Source organism: Halyomorpha halys, unplaced genomic scaffold, assembly GCF_000696795.3.
Source record: "Halyomorpha halys isolate HHAL.00 unplaced genomic scaffold, Hhal_1.1 Scaffold58.1, whole genome shotgun sequence".
Lineage (NCBI taxonomy): Eukaryota > Metazoa > Arthropoda > Insecta > Hemiptera > Pentatomidae > Halyomorpha > Halyomorpha halys.
In genome coordinates, this window is record NW_027110919.1 from 2,543,154 (window position 1) to 2,567,043 (window position 23,890).

At 31.6% G+C, this 23,890-nt stretch overlaps 1 protein-coding gene across 5 annotated transcripts in view; it reads right to left on the bottom strand.

The window, feature by feature from the left end:
- LOC106692524 (putative fatty acyl-CoA reductase CG5065) overlaps positions 1 to 20,760 on the bottom strand; it is a 33,901-nt gene extending 13,141 nt beyond the window's left edge. For 2 of the 5 annotated variants that reach the window (XM_067049031.1, XM_014438505.2), the window contains exon 1: positions 14,363 to 14,528. Coding sequence is in view for 1 of the 5 variants with exons in the window: in XM_014438508.3 (XP_014293994.2) it covers positions 20,631 to 20,738 (108 nt within the window). In the remaining 4 variants the exon portion in view is untranslated. The other 3 variants (XM_014438508.3, XM_014438506.2, XM_014438507.2) reach the window with 3 other exon arrangements.
- Positions 20,761 to 23,890: the final 3,130 nt, after the last annotated feature.

Here is a 23,890-nt window from a genome sequence, read left to right on the forward strand (position 1 = left end):
AGGTGTGTTCATAAAATTGAAAACAAACATTGAATAAAGAAATGATTATAAAAATGTAAAAATTAAATACATACAGTATTCAGTGCAAAAGAAAAATAATTTGATAAACTAAATTGAAATGAGAATATTGATAACGATATAAATTGATGAAAAGATGAAGTTAATAAAATAGTCAGTAACTAATATAGAGTTAAAAGGTAAATACGGCGTGGAAAGATCAATAAAAAGCAAAATTCAGAATTTTAACAAAGGCAAATAAATAATTACTAAGTGTGTTTGATAGGATGATAAGGGAAGTCATTACCAAATAAAAATTGAAATAAATGATTTTATGAAAATAAAATATATAGGTACCGAATCCATCAAGGGAAATGATAGAGAGACAGTCTCAGTGAAAAAACAAAACAATTAAACAACCAGGTAGTGTAGGATTAGAGATGAAATAGGTAGTCGTAAGATAGAGTAAGTAAAAAAAAGTGGAATAGGGAGATAAGTAATAATTCAGTTCTTTACAATACAAAAAACTAATCATCTCTTATCAAATAAAGGGTTTATTGAACCTGGTAGTAGTAGTATCCATACTTTCAAAAATATTCTGTACAGGTTTCCGAGGAACCCTTTCACTTTTATTTATTAGTTTTTCGAACAATCAGAAAACTCTAAATCTCTCCGAACATCTTAGATACCCGTCTGAAAGAGAAGTTAACTGTCTAATAAACTTGTCTCAGCGATGTTATAATAAATAGACTAGGGAGCGAGGATGTCGAGGCCAAACCCTCACCTTTTCAGAACACTGCCAAAATGGTGATGCGGAAGAAGTCTTAACGGCCAGAACGTTTTAATCTAGGCCATATAGGTAAAAGATTTGCTTAAGTAAATACTACAATGTATTACATATTTCCCAGTTTATTTTTATGTTTTTTCTTTCTTTTTTTGTAATATTTCGTGGCATTCGTTTGCGGCACCTCCTCACCCGGCACATGCTAAAGGCACCCATTTTAGGAATGACTGATTAATAGCCAATATAAATTTATGCTAATAACTCGAAAAATAATTTTTGAAGATAAACATTCAATTTAATTTAAATCAGGTAAAAATCTCCTATAAAATGCTGTTGTTATATTTTATTTACAACCAACTTGTGACGTCTCTAGAACGCGCTTTAAAAAACACACTTTTCGATCTGTGTGAAAAATTTAATCAAACCTCCTTTTATCTGTATTTTGACTTTGGCATATAGTTTCAGAAATATGACGTTGCTATGGAAGAATCAGACAGTGAGAGAAGGGAGTTTTTCCTCTGAAAACCGGAAAGTTATTTACTCCTGAAATGAATTTTTAATTTCACGATTAGTATTAGTGATAATAAGAGACTTGGATAAGAATAAAAAATATTGTAGTTGGTGCATCTTTTTTGGACCGGCGGTTCCGATGATTTAATGTATGTACTTTAAACTGAAAAATGATAATGAAGAACTGTACCACTACGACCCATGAGGGTCAGAGGTTCAGTACTTTATTAGGAAGTACTGTTTCTTTAACAAGTTATACACGAAGGTGATTTGTTCATTATCACGCTCCACTGACACCTATAAATTATTGAATATAAATAATAAATATACAATATAGTAAATTAACACATTTCATGTACAATTTATATCGATGTAAATTGTACAATTTCAGAAAGTATTTGTAAATTAACATATTACTGTCTATAGATAGGTGGATCCAATTAGTGGAAAGCAATCCTTCTAAGCAAATACATGAATTGAATTAAATATATATATATTGAATTAGTTCCGTGTTAGAAATGTTTATATATTTTCCCTCTTTTAAAATATCTTACGTGTCTTTGTTAAATATTTGAAAAGAAGAATAAATTAGAGTCTATTTCCAATTACGAAGCCAGCGGATATTTGATTCTCATCCAATTTGACAACTTGGAGTTAATTAAGTTACCCACTAGCTAAACGACTTTCCTGTAAAAATCCGTTTTATAGTTGAGCAAATTTCTGCAGTCTCATTTAGCGTCATGCACAACGTGAATTTAGTTATCTTTTAAAAAATTTACTGTTGGAGAAATATTTAATCTCTCTCACATCCATTTCCTCATTAAGACCACCTTCTTTTATAGAAACGAGGTAGATGACAACTAACTTCAAGACTGTGGAATGCTCTTTTCTCTTGATGGCATAATCTTGGTCATCTTCTCATTAATATGTTTGCCATATTCTCTGTCTTTGCATCTATCGCTTCAAGGCCATCCTATTTCTCTAATGATTCTTTCGACTATCACTGCAAGATCTTTGTAACCCGAATATTCAGTCAGATAAAGGAACTTCCAATATCATCTTTATAAGACTACATTAATTTGCATTTTTCTGGAAGTAGACCTCATTTGTTTACCTTTCTGTGATGCTTAACCCATTAAAATGTTTCTACAACATTACTTGAAGTCCCTCTGTTTACGATATTAATACATCAAGAACTAGAAACCGTGCCACCCATGTACAGGTTCCTGACCAAAAACCAGCTAAACAAGAACCGAACAGAAAAAGTTGTCTCTTGAGTGAGTGAGACTCAAAATCAGACCATTTTTGGTGTTGAAATATTAAGTAATGAGTGAGTAACTCAACACTAAGCTCAAGAAGAGGGAGTGAGAAAAGGATGAACAATAACAAGTAAGATTCCAACACTCATTTCACAGTGAATTTCCATCATCACGTATAATTGTCCGCCCGACCAGATAATCTACCGATTTATATTATAATATATAATAAACTCTATGAAAAATTGTAATATATGTAACCTTCGTATTTATTTATTTTTTACTGTTTGTACAATCAAGAATTATAATCGTTTTACGAGCAGTAGCAATATATTAATTAGTGTAATATCAATTATCTCCATAAAAAGAGATTATCTGAATTAAAACACCCTCCTTCTTGCCTCGAACGAACCTTCAACTAAATTGGAACAATTGATAAATTTTTAATACATCAATTGTCTGTACCCATGTACCTATATACTTAATTTTATTCATTTATTTTCAGTTTATTTCGCATTTCGGTAACACAGGTTTGGCAGTTGCGGCATATCATCCTCAGAACATGATTATCCAACTCCTGCTGACAAACATAATAATCGATTGATTAATTAATTATTGGATTTGAAAAATCGCAATATATAATTCATGCTTGTCCTAATCCAACAATAGCTTAATTTACTGGTCCTCCAGAGGAACTGGTCCTCTTCTTCCCAGGTATAAATGAGCTGGACCAACTGCAGTTTTCCACCGTACACACCGATACACTCGTGGAGTGCACAGACACTATACTTCTGCGTTGCTCTACTCTGCTCATCGACCATATTACTTCTTTCGTTCCGAAAAATCTTACCATTTATTCCATCCTGTAAGACGAGATTACAAGCAACCTATCTCTAAACCTAATCACATAGAACTGCTTACTTTCAGGTTTTCTTTTAATTCTATATTAAAACTTATGTCGTTATTATGTTCTTCTCGCTATGTTACTCCAGAAAAATCATTTACTCTTTTTATGGAGATATTTATGAGTGTTATACACATGGGTGTTTTATTAGAGATATTTAAGTAACACCATATTACTTATTAAAAAAAAACAATAAAAAACGAACGCTTTTTAACAAAAGTTTATATATTTTTTCTTTAATTAATATTCGAAATATAGCCCATGTGATCCACTACTATCTTTCCATCATTTGTTCGATTCTTTACTGGTAACACTTCTTAGAACGTCTGTTTAAGAATATTTTGACAATTTTAACCTCTACAACATAATTAATTTTTTTAAGAACTGGGTCATAGAACGAAATAAAATGATAATCCGATGCAGAGAGGTTTTGAAGGAGTGTGACAAACGTCCAGAATATCACTAATTTTTATTCTCCTAGTGGATCCCTGCAGTCTAAGTTCATGTGGTACCAGAGTACTTATGCTCTTTTTCATTTTCTCATCGCTTGTTAATGAACTGGCGTCGCGCTTTACGATGGTCAAGGACACACCTTCACCTTCAGTTTGAATAAATTTACGCGTTGCTTCAGCGTTTTTATTTCTTTTCTGTGATGATATTATGAGTATTTCGTAAGAAACTATGATATTTTTCATTTTATATCTATTGCGACTGAGAAACTAAGCCTTTTTTTTTTTTATTCTATTTTATTTTTTCTTACCCTTCACTAAAATAAATGAGTACATCATACATATATAATACATGAAATGTATTATACGTGCTTTTACTAAGTATCCCTTTGATTGTCTTGTAGCATTATAAGGTGTTGATATCAGTCCAGCTAAGGTGGTATAGTATAGCCAATGGCTACACAGTGCTGGTGTAGTGGTATCATGCAAGATTCCCACTTAGCCTTTATTGCTGAGATAAAACGTTTAAAAACAACCTAACTTAACCATTAACAATATAGTATTAGTTATTGTTCATAATTGGATAGGTTTAAACGATTTATTCACATGCATTAATAAAAACGTAATAAAACTGTCTTTTTTTATACCCCTTTTTTAACATTGACTTTTGGATTCTTTATTTCTGTATCAGCAGCTGACTATTCCGGCATTAATAATAAGGAACTTGACTGACGTATCATTCAGCTTGATTGACACGAGATTGACTTGATGGACATGAGGAAATGAAATCTGTATCCAACGGCGCTCCTTCCAGACGTTTAATTTATATATTTAAAAAAAATATGTATAGGGTAATATAATTATTGTTAGTTTTGGCTGTTATGTGAAGTAGGGGGTGGGTATTAGGTGGTTGAAGAGGATTGATTCCTGAGTTAAACGGCTACTATCATTCAACTTGAAGATGGTCGTAAACTATTGAAAATTCTGATAGTAAATAATGAAGAATTGGGGTGTGTAGTAGTGCAGTCGTAATCTCGAACAGAATTCCTTGAAGTCAGATTTGGACAAAATGCTTAGATGTTCCATATAATTTCTGCTCTATAATACCTTCGGAATGCAATCAGTTGCTCTGTGAACAGATTCGGCCTTTGCTGATGCGCGGTTATGTGCGTAAACCTTTACTGCGAGGCCTTCTATATTACGTGCGATATCTTGTAAGTCCTCTCCCTCTATCCTATTAACATAGTGTTCCCTACTATGTGGACTGTAATATCTTTCAACTCAGTTTTAACATTCTTTTATTCGAAGTACGAGTTCCATTTTGACCGGGCCGATTGTAGCAGTCTTATGCCGGCCCTGTCTCAGTGAAACGCTGGTGTATAATAGTAATATTTCGTGCTACCTTTTTTACCGTCACTTACTTATTAAACGATACAAAATTAAATATGACACATTAGTAAGGTTATTTTATTTAGATATGAAATTACTCTGACATCTTAAATTAAAAATCTGTTGGATATTTTATAAATTACAATAAACCAGATATGAAATTCTAAAGTCGGGCTGTTGTTTTTAAACTTTTATTTGGTTAAGCTTGTCGAGAATCACTAGTGGATCCAGCTGGAGGGTTTTTATTATAATTTTTTATTTTATATGTAATAGGAAAGTAAGAACAAAGTTTTTTCTTACATATAGATTCATTCAGTCATTTTATTATTATATTGCTAATTGAAAAATAGATTTTATTTCAAAATTTAAAGTAACTGGATGTATGTATATGAATGTACTGTTGTAAATAGCAATAAATAAATAAAATAAAAAAAGTTAATTAAAATGTATTTATTTAAATTGAAATTTTCAATTAGATTTTTGTTAAAATTCATCTAGTAATTAAGTGCGCTTCCGTCCCTCATAGAACTCCGGATAGGATTCACCAATGTCGAAAATTACTTGCCTGTTATTTTTCATAAACGTTAACAGATAAAATATAGTCCAAAAATAAATAAAATCATAGTTGCCAAGAATTATATCACCTTACAAGCAATATGCTAGCTACACAGCACCTCTTCCTGTACCATTCTACCGATATCAGACCGAACCGGTCCGTGGAACTTGTGTCATTTCAAAATATGTTCTGTTCCAAATCATTTTTTTTTTTTCAAATATATAAAAATCGTTTTCAAGCAATTAAAAAAAAAGGTCAGTACAAGGTATTAAGGACAGTATAGCTCCCTCGCCATTTTCACGGGGTGAGTTTTTTTTTTTTCCTATCCACTATATTACAATTGCTGTAATATATTGAAGTATATATTTTTAACAGCAGCTAAAAATTTATTGAATAAATTTTAGTATTTTTATTTTTCATTAGTTTTTGTCTTTTGAGGGTACAATTTACAAGAGCCACGTTTAAAAGATAATTTTGCATCTGATTAAGCGAAAGTAGCCAACAGAATCTGATGACATTGATACCAGACACATTTTACACTAATCTCCAACTTTCTACCGAATTTGGACAAAATCGGTCGAGCTGATTTTGAATAATAGGCGTGCCGAGCATATTAATTTCGCCTAAGGATAGTAATACCTGTAAGAAAAAGTAGATGACAGATTATGATTAGTATAGATCCTAATTGCTACTTACTTTAAACTAAATTGAACAAAACGAAGTCCAAATAAATATTTATGTGTACGTTTGATAAATAATGGTCTGAGGTTCCGGTAATATGCGTTTAAACAAAATTAGCTATAAGATATTTTGATAAATTATTACAGAAATAGGATAGGATAGACAGTTCTCGAAACGTTAACCATTAAGAAATAGAAAATTCAATACAAAGTTAAGAATTAAAAAAAAAAAATGTGACAAAAGAAGCGAATCATACTTTTCATAAAATTTGTTATATTGTTATTTTCTATCCTATTTCATACTGAGTGTTATCTTGTTCATTATTTTATTTCTTACTGGTTCTTATCTTGTTTTACTTAGCATTGATGAAGGCCTAAAACTTAGGCTGAAACGTTGTTATATATTATATTATATCATGTAAAAATATGTAACTTATATTTGTCCAGTCATGGATTGATCAGTATGCTGTGTAATGTAGCAACCCGATGTATTTGGGCAGCATGAATGAATAAAGTATTTCTTTCTCCCATAAAGTATTCCGCTTCTCCTCTCAGACTACGTCTTAAATTGCACTTACGATCAACTGCATCTATACTTATACAGCAAATAATTTTTGCTATCTATGTTTATAAAGCAAATTTTGATATCCAGTGAAATAAAAATTGATTAAAAAAAGTATAGATACATTCCTTCGTAGAATAGACCATCTTCTTCCCAACCATTCCTCGCCAAGTTCCCAAATCCCTTGAGCCCTCAACTCCTGGTCAGACCCCAAAGGCCATCTCCCGATCGATAAGGTACTATAGACGTCATTACGCATACCTAACTCAATGTTTCACATCAATTGCGTAAACGGCCGGTTGTTATTGTCACAACCGTCACGGGGCAACCTACTTCAATCTGGGAATATTAAATGGCGTCCTTTGAGTCTATCTGTGGCCTTCCGCCGATATTTATTTTATATTTATTCATTATATTTTAACAGATATTCACGAAACATAAAAGGGTCAATGTTGGTTCTGAGCATGACAAGAAAGTATAAACTGTGCAATGAATAAAAGCATTGTAATGTTTACTTCGATATAATTCTTTCTGTTTCTGCTCTTATTCTAATAAGATCCTAATCAATATGTTCGCAGTGTGAACTTTCCGTTAGTAGTCCGAGGTCAAGTATCAAAAAGTCCGCAGACTCAATGATGGTATAAACATGGGAGAGGTTTCAATTTCTTCCTAAAGTTGTAAAATGTGAACTTATGTGATGTGATAAGTTGATATTTTGTACAAAAATACAAAGTAAGTCTTCCAAAATATTTAAATTTTTTAAAGTTGAAGTATAATGTAATAAAAAAATAGTTTTAAATACTTACTTTATAGGATGGAGCTAATATAAAAGTTAATTATGCACAGTTTCAAGATATTAAATATAGCATACAAGATGTTCCTTCTGTAAAAAATTTAATTACCTTTTCTTGAATCTTATGTCAAATTATATGTTTTTGGCGATTTAGATTTCAAAAAGGAAATATACTGTTTAAAAAATATGTTTAGTTACATACTTGATTCCATAATAAATAAAACTAGAACTAAAACTTTTAAAAAATGAATATTGAATATTTCGGAAAACACATTTCATTACCAATTATTCCACTAAAATATTATAAGATTTAACTACCGGATTTTTTTGTACTAATATAATTGCAGTGCCTCTATATATAACTTTTTATGACAAGGCATATTATATGCCTCAAAACCTTCTACCTATGTAAATAAATACTCCCAATGTATTTAAGGAACATTAAGACTGAAAGTAAAACAGTGTTATTTCAGTAAACCTTTGTGTCGTTTCTCTCCCCTTTCTTTACTTTTTTTTTATAGTTTCCTTTCCGACAGCTCATATTTTAAGGAACTTAAAATTACACCATCTTAAGATAGAATTACTTTCACTCTTAACTTAAAGAGAACTTAAAGAGATACCAAACAACTAATGTAGAACAGGTTCGCTACAGAAATTTTTCAAAATGCTGATCCAAAACTCACTAGGGCCAAGATGAAGTTTTTGTATCCTTCTCTCTTCTGTTCACGAATTCTTGGTAGCACTTTATCATTAAATATATATATAACTTAGTAGGGTTACCATTAAGTTAACACCCCGTCTACCATGACTTTCAAAGCCCGTTTTATTCTCTATATTAGCTGGTGTGGTGTGAATGATTAAGAGCAAATAAATCACGACTTTGAACTATAGCTTGATTTTAGTAACCATAAAACAACCTTTCGGAATTAGAGGTCCGTGGAGTATGGCTAAGTGATTAATGTCTTGGACATATTATTTTTGCAAATATCACAATAAATGAAATTCATCATTGATTATTTATAAGTAGCTTATAATAAGGATCGTTTTACACAGAAGCAGTGACAATTAAATCACATGTTAGATTTTTCCTGAATACGAAGTTACCACCTATCCCAACCACTGTACAACTGAGTCAACCTGCCAGTCACTGCAGCTTGTCGCGCCGGAATGTTAATGAAATTAGTAGCCAAGTGTTGCTTCTTTTTTTACAAGAGTAATTGAAATGGCCATTGAGCTACGAATGATGTATATATATTTTTTTCCTGGCTAATAGAACCACCTTGGATAATGATGGACATCCATAAATCATTCCAAGTCTCCTTGGTTTCTCAGTTATTGCAATAACCATAACTATACAAGATGGCCCTTGTTATCTTTTATGATTCTTCCATTGCTTCAATTCTTCAAAAGTTTGTTGAAAATGTTATTTTTAGCTTCCCATGATTGACGTGCCATAGTTTTCACACGGTGTCAGACAATTAGCTATTTGTTAATTACTTATATGGCAGGTGAAAATTATTGCTAAAACAAAAAAAAAGATTATCATTCAGTAAACTAAAAAATGGACCCCTGATGATTTTTTGAACCTTTAAATCATTCTGCCATAAGTATTAACATATGAAATAAATTATCTCAATAATCCATTTATTTTTAATTTAATCTAAGTCTTATCTAAAAACCCCCTAACGGAAAAAAAAACTTGGGAAACTCAACCTCAACCCGAAGACTGAAGCCCAGGCTGCTGCAGGACATCCTGTTATAAATTCTATATTTATCAATTCTATTATTCACATTACTTCTATTTTATTTTATTTTTCCTCTTCGTCCTTTTTTCACATTCTCTTGATGTTTTGCTTTTCTTCCCCATTAGAGGTCAATTGTTTATTTTGTTAGGTCTACGAATGTTCTTATTTTTATTATTAACTTTACTTTTCTATTTTATTAAGAATTGTTATTTTTATCTATTTATTTTATCTTTTTAAACTTCCTTTTTTATTTATTACTTTTTATATAGTTAGGGGCGTCTTTTATATGAGACTGTACCCTCCTCCCATAATTAATTGTTAAAAAAATGTAAGGTCCACCTAGCCGAGCTGGTATTAAATATAAATAAAAAAGTAAAGTAATAAGAGTGGATTAGTTATTAATTCATTATATTGATGAAAGTCAGATTCTACAGAATGACATGGCTATGAAAACATAACTGTAATGATAGCTGCACAAAACATGAGTGTAATGTAGGTTCAGTATGCAAGACCATGGTGGAGACGTAGAAAAAAAGATGAGTTTCGCATCTTGTCAACGTTGCATGCGTAACATGGAATATGCATTTGGTCTGATATCCATCAAACAGTAATAAAAAAAATAATAATAATAAACCTTAGCAGAGCTCCCCGACGAAGTTCGTACATTCCCTTCATTTTTGCGAGCAAAACAAATCGTAAATGATTCAATTGTGGTATGAGGGTATTTGGAATAAAATAATAAATTGAGACTACTAAAATGCACTTCTCTGCTACCAACTCAATCCACTCACAATATTTCAATCCTGTAGCCCAATAATAGAAGGACTACAAAAGAGATAAAAAGTAGAACAATCCCACTGCTATGGTATTGTTCTACCTAAAAATCAACCCTACATTCTTAATTTCAGTTTATTTGATCGGAAGGGTACCACTGGAAGGTGCTCAAATATTTCAGGGAATAAATTTATATATCAGATATTTACGAAACCGTGTTTCAGTCAATATAAAATTATCTACTGTACACGCTTAACTAATAATCTTCCGATCATAAAACTAGTATTTTTTTCCAATTAGTCATTAACAGACAAGGTGTCCATTTTGTCTACTTATTTTATTTTTCCCAGTCCGCTGAACAAAGTGGACAAAACGCACACTCTGTCTCCTACCATTGAGTAAAGAAAGGACCTTCAGTTAGGTACTTATATGCTGCGTTCACAAAGTTTCAAGATTGGTCTCAGAACCTAAAATTGATTAAATATTTTTATACAGCGAACTTATAGTCTTCAATACCCTGGGGTATTAGCACATCTCTGGCATCGTTTGTCCATTGTTCATAGGCTTCTTGGAACTCATGCTTAAGGAATGTAAGGTACCCGTCGGAGCTGAAGCTGGAATCGAATCGAATGAGGTCTGTCTTAATTCGGTGATACAAAATAAAGTTGCTGAGAGCTAGGTAGTGGCTGGAGGGAGGTGCCACGTAGAACTCTGCCATAACTTGGGCGACTACGTCCAAAAAAAGAACATGACTTTTTATTCCCGAGTTCAACGCCAAAGGAGTGATCCACAAAGAAGTTGTTACTACCGGGCAGATTATCGCAGGTTAGTTTTGCGCCGGAGTGGTCCGCCGTTTAAATGATCAAGCCCGCCTAAGGATCAAGGATAATTATTTTCTACACTATGACAATGCGCCCTCTCAAACTGCATTAACCGCCACCGAGGTTCTGGCCTAGTTGAACGCAGCCACCCTATAGTCATGACCTAGCTCACAGCAGCTTGTTTTTGTTCCCCCGAATCAGAGAGACCTGAATTGGTGGCGATTAGAAGACATAATTTCAGTGGACCAGACAGCTTCGACGTAGCCCCTTAAAAGCATTCCGTGCGAAGAGTTTCAGGGATCCCATGAGTAATGGCAAAAATGCTGGCAACGGGATGTTGGTGCTCTAGGATCATATACTATTAACTTAAGTTAATAAGCTGTACAAAAATTTTCAATACTTTTTTGGTCATGAAACTTTGTATACGCACAATATATATACTCCTATCGCTCTCTCATGTCCAATATATATTTCAGAAGTTTATTGTTTTCTGGGAAAATCCGAAAAAGTATTTCAAACTTTTTTTTTTTTATATGCTGAATATACAAACCTCATTTCTTAGCGACGAATTGATCATGAGATATAAATCGTACCTTCATTTGGTGAATCCCTAAAAACTAATTACTTCATCTGCTTTTTTTTTTTCAATTAAAATATTGAGCCAATGTACATACATAATGTACGTTGCATCACTTAAAATTGAATCGACTTGTGAAAGTCGTTTTTAATGTGTAGAAAAAAAAATGTGAGATTTTTATTGAACAATATTGAATGTTTTTTAATTAAAATTGTGTTTATAACAGCGGGATCCATTGTTTTTTTACATGAAAAGAAAATGGTTGTTGCAGTAAAATAAGGACGTACATTACGGGAACTGACGTTTTTATTGTAAATTAGAACAATGTTTATTGTTGTAATACTTTGTGGTAAGTGTATTATTCTAGTCTGATTCTCACTATCGCTGTATATAATAAAATTATTGTATAAATATTATAATGATCGCAATTAAAAATGGAGATATTTTACTCTATCAATACTAACTAGGTGCGGAAACGGGCCTAAAATGTTTTGGCTTGTTTTACACTGCTTTGACCTTTTAAAAGCCTAGGAATGTCTCAATAACATTGTATTATTAATTTTTCTCCGGATTGTATCTCTAGTCGTGATAAATTATATTACTCTACTTTTATTTTATTTTTTAAATTGTGCAGGGAATTAAAAAATCTTGGCCATACCGTGTTTTTAGTTCTTGATACCAGTATTTTTCCATCATAACAAATACATTTAAGTTTTAAACTAAACAAGTATCTATGATTTCTAATAGGAATGTTGAAAAGTGTTATTGAAAATCTTAAAATAATAAAAATCATTATTCATCATAATTTATTATTTTTGTGGAATTTATTTTAGTAATTTTAGAGATGAAACATCTGATGTGACAATTCAAGACGACTTCCCTTACCATTTCACCTGCTATGTCCAATTCAACAATTCCTAGCTGCATATTCAAAAAAATTATTTCATTAGACCCAATTATCCTTCAAACAAGCAAATGGATTGTTCCTGGAGGTGTAAAGTTTTAGAATTATAATTCACAAACCTACCGTAATCCGATTTCCATGGGAAACTGAACAAGACAAAAGTAAAAACTTCAATTCACCGTATCTTTGCTAATACTGGAGCGATTTTAACTGTTCATTCTATTTATGGAGAATTTCATTATCTTATAATAAAATTGCAAGATTGAATCTAATTGCGTCGGACTGGATAAACGGTTTGATCGATTAAAGTTGAACACAAATTTGATTATACTTGACAAATACAAAACTAAAATTGTTAAGTCACATTTAATCATAAAAAATGAATAAAAATAATTTTTTCAAATAAGTGTTAACAAATTTTTACCTTCACTTACCTATACATGAATTTTGTAGTGCATATGTGTGTTTGTACGCGCGCGTGTGTGTGTGCGAGTATGCGTACTTCTCTAAAACTGCTCTTGGCATTTTGATTCAACCTGTTATATTAATGTAAGATCATGTGGTGGTCTTTAATGTCAGCTAGATCCTAACATCGTTGAAACAGTCTGACCGGGCTTCAATGCCGAAAATGAAGTACATTTACTCTTATTTATTTAAAATAATTAATCATGAGAGATGATTAGTAGTAATAAAAAATCAATAAATACAAAAAAATCATAACCATTTATATTCTGTCATGATATTCATGGAAACAGTAAAACATAATCACAACAATTTTTTTACCAAACCAATAAGTGTAAATAAAGTAAGGGGATGTTTCGACATCCTGAATAATAAAATAGTTCTAGAATTTAAAATGAGCTATGATTTCAACTCAAAGGTTGGCAGCAAGTGAAAATTGCTGAAAGTGAAAGGTCCTTAGAAACAGTATACGAAAATGAAACGTTTATTGGAAAGAATGTTTAGAGAAAGTAACTACTTTTTCATTATTATGATAACCAAGCATTATTATAAGGTATTGATTAAGTGTGATTTAAAAAAAAATAATAGACTCCTCTTTATAAGTTCTAAAATTGAGGAACTTAGGTTTCTCCACCCAAATTTGGGCCAGGAAGAATCATTTTCGAAATAAAGATACACATGCCCAAGCTAAAGTAGTTAAAGTAATCTGATTAACCGATTTGTAACTAATTAGATAATAACCTACATAATCTTTGAAAATTAAATTGAAAACAGTTTAATCGATCACACCCGAACACAAATTTAATTACAAACACGGGACCAAATTTGTGCCTTGGTGTTTAAAACATAAAATGGGAGTGATTTTTTTTTCATTCCCTACATTAATAAAAGCTACTCCACATTTGGTAGTTAGAAAGTTAAAATAAATTATTGATAAGTCTAAATAAACAACTACAATGATAGAGAATAAACAGCTTCATTTTTGCTTTAAATTAAAAAAATATATTCTAGTTTGAAATGCAATAGCGGAGAATGTAAGAAAGAGTTGTGTCTGAGGTAGAGTGTTATTAATAATTAAAATGAAAAAAATAAGTAGGTAACATAAATGACTTAAATAATATGTATGGTAAAAATGAATATTTCGTTTATAGATTTAAATATACCTATTTGAATATTATCTTACTGATTTAGTTCATTACCTGTGAATTCTTATCTGAGAACAATATAATTAACAACAGTGACCGATTCTTCAGCTCTTATCCCCTGCCCGTATGAAGCACCACGGAATTAATATTAACTTGTAATTATAGTGAACCTAAATAGGCAACTAGACAGTTCCTAACTGAGATAGCAAAAGCTGACTGAACAGTTTTACCTGTGACGTGCTGCTCGGACTCGCCATGTACACTGCCAGCGTCTCCTCCAGATTCTAATTAAACCAACAACTTGTGCGAGAGGTGGGGGGGGGGAACCAATACATTCATGGCAAGGATCGAAAATAGTCCGAATATTAATTAGTGATTGGCCTATAATGTATACATAAATATAAAATAATATTTATATATTATACCCTATAATAATATTTATATATTATACCCTATAATAATATTTATATATTATACCCTATAATAATTTTAACTGGTATTTATTGTTTAATAAATCAGTTGGTATACATGTTAAGTCTTAACACTCTCTCTATATATATTAGTTAAGTATCGGCGAAAGCAAAATGTCAAAAAAGAGAAGGAGGAATAAGATCTAACATGTTTGAACTGCTGTAACATACTGGCTTTATTTATTTATTTTTTTCCCTCTAAAACAGAAATAAAAAGTGAGTTAATAAGTGCATTACTGTGAAAAAGAAAAGTAATTCATGTTGTGTCTTACCTTTTACTACCTTTGGTATTTCAAGGTTACCTGTTATGTTTAATGTTATATTTGAACTATCCATTCTAAAAAGGAGCTATTTTAAGTCCGGAGGTGAAAGGGCCTCCTCGACAACTGGCTTTATTGGGTTCGGTACATCTCTTTATATACATTCGATTACATCTCGTACATCTCCTCAGTCAGCTGACATCGAAGTAACAGCTGTATATATATTTGAAAAATAATGTTTTCTACTTTCCACTTACCGAATACATAATAGTAAATGGATATATTACGGTCTGCGAAATTTCAGATTCCAGTTTTTGACGAAAATAAAGTTTTGTGGCCCACTGAGTTAAAATAACCAAGTTAAACAAATGTGTGTGTGGGGGAGGGAGAGTGCACGTGGTTGTTTAAACAGCCCAGTTCAAAAACGAAAACACACTAAGAACTTAAAAAATATATTTAGGGGTATGCCCGGCGTGTTACAGATACTTTTTCGTTAAAATCGTCCCATCAGAAGTACCGCTTTAGATACGAGATAGGTGTTATCCAGATTAAAATAGTCTAACAGGGCTTAAATGACGAATTTTTAAAAAATCTTCCGAAGTACCTTTAATTTTGCGGTTTTGAAATTAATAACTAGTTCACATTTTTAGAAATAATAGACAATGAATGAACTCAAAATATTAAAGTATTTGATAAGTAATTAAATGAGAAATAAGGAAAAATAGGGACAAGAGTTTGGATCGAAAAAAGCGGAGACAACCCGATCTCTCCCGATCGCATTCACGAAGTCACCAATCACGGTCTTAACTTCCAATCCATTACAAAAGACTGAACTTCATGACAATTATAAGGCCTATTTGGGCATAAGGAGCTGAGCTTTTTGGGGCTCCACTAAACCGTCGAATTCCTCTCATATCTAATATATAATACATATATCATACATTATATATCATATAATCCTTACAATTCAAAGTCCTTCGTAAAATCCTCAATGCTTTTTACTTTGTCACAAACAAAATTATCCATAAAGATCTCAATGTTCCCTATTTAACCGATCTAACCCAGATTTCAATCCTTCTATTATAAACTCCCTAACCATCAAAACCCTCTAGTTTCTAACCTTGCTTCTTCTATTCCTGACAATCCTCCGAGGTAATTGAAAAGAAGATGGTCTCGAGACCTTGTAGTGTAGAAATATGATTAGAGTGCTACCAATGGGTAGTTTCTCTACATGCCTGTATCACTCCAATTTACCTAATGTATTTTTATGTAAATACATTTATAAATTGCAATAAATAAATTTAAAAAATCTTATTTACAGCAATAAGGAGATGAATTATTTTTTAGCCTTAGGTTCAATTTTATGTCAGTCGGTAGATTATTTTAGCACACGTAAATTTTATCAATCGGTGAGTCTATTCTACTAAAACTCTGCTTAAATTTACCAAAATATCGCCCACCAGAAATAAATGGATAACAGTTCAAAAATGCTAAATTTGAGAAAAAGCAGCTTGAAAATTCTAAATAATTGGTTTTTCTCTGGTGATTGATGATTTTGATCAGATCCACTAGCTCATACTTATATTGTGTGTTTGAAACCAGCTAGCGTAATCCAAATTCATCATTGGTGAAACCGCGGGGTAGACTCAATACTGAATGAGATGATTGGGGGTGCGGTCTGGATTTAACACAAATAAGTTAAAATAACTTATTTAATTTTGCCAACATTTCGGCCAGAATATCTAGCCTTCATTAGGGCTAAGAACAAAGAACAAGACAACAACCAATGAATAAACAAAAGAAAAAAAATATATAAACTGAATGACATATTGTATAATTGTATAGAATGAAATTAATAAAAATAAAGTGACTATAAATAAATAATTTTATATATATAAACAAAATGTATATATAGGTAATTGAATAAGCAAGTAAAATAACATAATTAAGGAAATAAACATTTAAAGTTGTATAATGCAAAGGAATATGAATATTTTAGTTTATTAATAATTTAAAAATTAAAACTATGAAAAGGGAAAAAAATTAAATAAATAATAAAATCGAGAGAAAGAAAATATATGTAACTAATGAAATGTGTAACCATAATACTAGAATAAAGAAACAAAATATAAAGCTAAGTTAGACAAAAGAAATGAATAGAAAACATAATAATAATAATATTTGTTGAACATAACTAATAACGTGGGTAAAGAAAAGAATAGAGAAGGAGAAGGGGGTAAAAGAAAGAGGGAAAAAAGAAAATAAACCAAAGAGCTCACCTACTACTACGAAATCAGAAAGCTAAATGAGCCCAGCGGTGCGTGCGGCAAGACACAGAGTTAAAAAAGTACTTTATAATTTAAAAAATAGCAAGTAAAAAATATTTTTAAAATATTTAACATATTCATTTTAGATAAACATTTTTGTTCTTAGCCCTGATGAAGGATAGAAATTCTGTCCGAAACGTTGGCACTATTAAATAAGTTATTCAAACTTATTTGTGTAATATTCTGACCGCACTCACCAACCATCTTCTCTTATATATTATCCACGGTCAACTATCTTCTCATCAATTCTGAATAAATGAATTAAATATCAATTTATGGGAAGTTATTCATCGTTATTCGATAAGTGGCTTCGATATATATAGAAATTTGTAATACACCAAAAGTAGTTGAATTGTTTAAGATTTTCTGTTACATATAACACATTCCCTATGCTACGTATTACTTCTCTCTACACTCTAAACAAAATATTTTTTTTTTAACTGATATGACAACTCTACATTCTTTCCACTTAATTATCGATTATATTCGATGGAATGAAGCAATAATAAAGGAGACCTCTGTTGTGTATTGTTATGAATCATTGGATGAGTTTTTCCACAAGACTCAGCATTATTCCTAAAAAGAAGAATTTGTTTTTTCTGCATCTATGCAGTTGGCATTTAAAATTACGATTGGGCCAGTAAAATTATAAGACTGAAAGTAGTGTGTTTTTGTATAGTGTGGGTAAAAATCGCTAGCTTGATAGTTTTATTTCTTCTAGTTGTCAGTGTGTTTTTTATTTATCTTTGAAATCCTATTTATATTTATATTGAAAATAGTTTGAAACCAAACAAAGGTTGGGAGTCAGATGAATTATATTTTTCTAATACAGTACCATTGGGAAGACAATAATATATGATTTTAAAGATAAAATCGAAGGGGACCTGAATATTTTACATGGTTGGGGCGACGGTAGCAGCCTGGTATCGCGCCTGTCGACCAACTCAACGGTTGTGAGTTCTAGCCCGGCCCTAACCGGGATTTTTTGAAGCATATAATTACACAATACTCTCTCACTGCCTTCCCCCGGGAATTTGTGACGCCCTTTAGCCATAGTGTGGTACTCACAAAAATAAGCGTGGGAGTGTCGAACCCACCCTATGAAAACCTCGTCAAGAAACGCGCTATGTATTTCCGTAGTACATCGCGCGAGGCCTTGTGCTTCCACGGTCTGCCATGCAAGAAGAAGAAGAGTGGTGATTATAATTGTTTCTACTTGGCTTTAGATAAAACCAGGCTAGATGATGAAACCCTTAGAAAAAGAAACTCCAAAATTTTAGTCCAATATTTATTTATTGGAAAATATTTGGATACAGCAGAAACCTATTGGAAACCTATACTATCCGTTTAAGACCTTATGATACATGAGAAAGTTTTATTTTTATTATAATTTTATTTTGACGAAAGGCAACTTTCTGTTGTTAATGAGAGTAATTTTAATGTTTTTTTTTTGTTTTTTTTATGATGTTTTTGAACCCTTAGAGTGGGTTCAGCACTACATTTTTATGAGGAATTATTGTTAAAACTGCTTAATTGTTACCTTAACTGATGTTTAAGTGTTAGCTGAAAGGTTTTAACTACTAAATACAATATTAAAGTTCATCAGAATACACATTTAAGCAACCTATCAAATATTTCCCCCTTTGTTCCACGTCTGAAATAGGGGTGAGCCGCAGATGGTTCAATTTCTTGCTAATGGGCCGCAGAGTATTGTGAATTTGGAATCAATGATATATATAGTAATTAGCATTTAACATATCATATTGGGACTGAAAATACATATTCTTATGGATATTCTCTAATAATAATCCAATCAACTTGTTTTTGATAATCAAAATAATTAACTAAAATAGATAATAAATATCACTGTCTTTAATTTATAATTAAATAGTTTATATAAATAAAAAGAAATGTAGCACTATTTTTGATTTTATTGGTAACAACTAAAATTCTCATGGTTGTATAGCAACTTATCTATTGAAAATGCATAAAGTAGTGTGGCCCTTCCTTTGCAAATTTTACACTTGGATTTGCTTATTCCGGTAAGACTTCATGTGCCCTGACTTCTTAACAATCATACTTCCAACTGCACAAAGAGACCAATGACTCAACTCTATACCTAAAAATACATTACCCGTTTCCTCGTTTCTTCCACGTCTAATTTTTCTGCCGAAACGATCATGAACAATTGCCATTATTTATTGGTTTCCAAGTAAACATTTACTCGAGATATATTTGTTTCTTCATTAAATCGATAAATAATTAATTACAGATTAATTATTAAATGATTGTTTTGTTATGTCATCATATTATATATATATTACCATTGTTAAATGATCTACTACATTAAAAGCTACACTAAAAGTACTAAAAATCAAATGATACAAGTTATTGGAGCAATCAAGCAATGTTAACTAAATCGAAGTGAACAAAATTTATGTCAATTGAGTCAAATTTAATATTTAAAAAAAATACTTTTTTTAGGGTACCAAGTAGTCATCCCTAAAAAAAGTATTATTTTTTTTTTTTTTTTAAATTTTCTCATAACAATCCTTCTACTATATTTATACATACATTCCTACAAAAAATAATTGTTATCAATTATTTTATTGGTTACACCCTTACTGCCACGTTACTCTCATGAAAATAAATCAGATTCGAACCAGTAAAAGACTATTTTTATGTTTTATAAAAAAAAAGGTCTCTTTTAGTTAATTGACCTTTATACTATTGTTTCACACGTACTAAGTTTGAAATAAATTCGATAAGTGATCTATGTTTCTATAAAAGTCTTACACGTTATGGACTTGATGATAAAATTTAGGTTTTTCCAAAGTTATTGGAAAATTCCGGAACAAATAGTAAAATCGGAGTTTTACCATCAAATCTTAAGAAAATAGTGTTAAAGAGATACTTGAAGGTATTTTTTCAGTATGTCATATTTCAAATTAAATTGCTTAAGATAAAAAAATGACAATTTTTGTAGACTCACTTCATAATTTTATTAAAGATAATAATCTTTAACAAACTAATATTATAAAGAAGTAACGTATGATTTTAATAAATAACTATGATGGAAAACTACAATGCTCGTTGGTTAATAATAGTATTTGATAGATATGTATTCGATATCATAATTATTTTATTAAAATTACTCATGTCCACTATAGTTGTAATTTTAAATTATTATTTAAACTCTATAAGATAAATGTTTTGTTCATAATACATATATGATTTTGTCAATGTCATCTTTTATGAAACATACCTTGCTTGAAGAAGGATGAAGACGAACTAAGCGCCAATACGAACTCCGAGGTCTTTCTTCACCTTCACATATGAACCGACTGAGCAACACAACGGCCAACTTAAACATTCATTGGGCGCTACATTAATTCCGTTGCGTAAATTATTGTGCATATTACATTTATTAGTATTCGTAGCGCTTATAAGTTTTGCCATCAGGCTAAATTAAAAAAATGTAATTACGCCATTACATATTGTTCTTTTAAATAGCCTGTAATATATGTCTTGCCATTACTTAGTAAAGTTAATACAGTATTTGAGTTTAAAAAAAAAACATAAGAAGCAGAGTTCCGACACCACTGTCGTATTTAGAAAAACTTAATAAAAAAAATTAGACTCCCAAATCTAATTTAAATACAAATTTTCGATCTTCTAATTCAATCATGAGGAGATTTAAAAGTGCCCTAAACCACAAAAAGAAAAACATTGAGATGTGCCAGAGATTGGTCAGGGGTTCAGTACTTTGTAAGGAAGTACTGTTACTAGACGAACGGTTGTGCAAGGAGGTGATTTGGTCAGAATCACGCTCGACCGCCAGATTTTTACCCAATTTATGAGACTGGTTGCCCCAGAACCCACAGGGTTGACTCTCGGCTACAGTTTAACAGAAAACCATTACAAGCATATGTTATTTATACTTCTCACAATTAAAAAAAAAAAATAATGCATACTTAACATTACCAAAAACTGCACATCATATTCTGAAGATGAGTATCCGCATCCAATGCGTTGAGTACTGTCAAGATTTTATACAAATCATTTGGGATAATATTATTTTGTTTGGGTATACATTTGGGTTCTGTTTTCTTCGTATGTTGGACACGACAAAAAAGTATGGCAATCCGTTTGTTCACAAGATAGACTAGAATTTGTATACATTGATATCGTCTTCTTGACTGTTAATGATATATATTTTCAGAGGGGGAAATGGAACAAATGACTGAACTCTCAAGTCTAAAAAAATATACATATCGGGTTTCAGGTGTAAATATAAGTAAACGAGATATAGTTTTTGCAGTTCCAACTTTTTCATCAAGTCCCAATCCGTTGTCGAGATATATTTTTGAAATGGTTTTCCACCACTTTCAGAACCTTCAATAAATCGATTTATCTACGATTTCCTATGAGATATCTTCCAATTTGAAAGTGGTATACCCAATTAAGCGAAACTAAATTTATTCTGAAGAGATAATTAGATGGAGAAATAATTTGGATGAAATGGGTCTGTAAACAACTAAAGATAGTAAACTTTAACAATTATCTCAAAGCTTTTAAAGATAGTGTTAAGGTGCAAATTAGACATAACTTCTGGCATTACATTAGCCTTGAGAAATATCTGATTTTGATTTTTTATAATTTGTTTCACCATCTGACCTTCAAATTTGTATAATTTTTTTTTCACAATCTCATATCTTGCCTTAAAGTAAAAAATTAATAAGAAAATAGTTCTTAATAGTTCTGGGACGTTTTGGAGATACTGTGCCCCCCTCTTCAGCTTCTATGATTTAATATTTTTATGTCATGCTCAAAATGTTGCAACATGTGCATCTTTTTCGCTATAAATTACTGGCTGTGACGCTTATGAGGAAATGTTGATGCTTTATAAAGAAATGCATAAAGGATGAGTACAGTGGTCCTGGAACTCCCTAAGACTCCCCACATTCCTAGATCGAGAAGAGGACCCGCAACGCATTCTGAGCAGGCCGCGATTCATGCGACCTGTCAGCCTATCTCCCATACATCAATTTACTTCTTAAGCATTCGATTTTGAATATTATTTGGAGAAAATTTTCAGATTAATTTGATTTAATTTCAGGGATCTTTGTGTCCATTATTTTAAAAATTAAACAGACTTAATTTTAAAACTAGAACACCAGAATCCTATCTTATATAAAAAAAAACACCTCCGAACTGCCAGTATTGCAATAACAATTTAACAATAAGCCATGTTTTCCAACGATGCCCATATTTTACACCACATCTCAATAGCTTGGGACTAAGCCAAGATATCTCAAAAACCATTGGAGACGATGGTAAGGCAGTAGAATTGGTGTTCCAGTTTTTGAAATCACAAAATTTACTGACAAAAATATAACTTGATCGGAAGAAAAAAAAAAAAAATTAAAATAAATAAATAAAATAATCAAATCAAAAAATAAATAAAACTTAACGAATATTAGCAAAATTAAATAAAATATAAATGGCGTTGATGACCAATGAAGTTTGGTGCCACTAAACAAACAAACAAACCACTTTTGACAGTCCGGAAATGTACGGTGCATGTGCTGAACAGGTTTCGGGAAGGAAACCCGTAATACGCATAATGCGGACAGTCTGAAGTGGAAGTCAAATAGACCTATTATAATCATCATTGCTTCTTTATTATATATCTTATTATGCCTGAACAACACAGTAAAAGGCTCAATGACCAAAAAATTTTTTATTTATTTATTTAGATTGGCTTATAATGAGAAGCTAGTTTGTTGTAATAAATTTTAAAAAATCTGGTCCGGTGTGAGCATATCACAACTTTCACTCCTTCAAAAAAATATTTTGAGCTTCTCAGTGTAATAAATAGTACAAAGTTGTTTTATGACACGCGTTGATATTTGTTTAAAACTCAGTACTATAAGGAAATCTATTTTAGGGTATCAAAGTCATGCTTTTGCGTACAAAGACAAGTTCTCTAAGTTTATGAATAAATTGGAAGTTTCAAAAATAATCACTGCTGAGCGACTCTGCATCACCCACATGCCCTGTTCCAGTGCACCTTTGATTAATCAGCTGAGATTGCTGCATGTGCCGACAGGTTGGGCGTTGATAAGGACATCAGTGTGTGAGAGCTCTTCGGCACTACATGAAAGTGCCTTAGAGGAGGGGGACTATTGCAGTTAGCAGGGCATTGAAGTGCGCCATTTAAAAGAGGCACGCTAACCGGACTGAATGTCAGGTATGAACACTGTGTGAAATGTCAGGTGTCAGAGGAGTGGTTAGTGAAGTTGGGTCTCTCTGTGGCAAATGTAACAGAGAGCCTAAAATACCAAATGCCACCGACAACACAGGGTAAAGTACAAGTCGATGTAGCTCCTTAAAAAAAGAGATTTTGTCTGCTTGGACGATATTTACCGCATAGATAAGGATGGACCCACTCTATATGTTGGTATTGTCTGCTTGGACGATATTTACTGCATAGATAAGGATGGACCCACTCTATATGTTGGT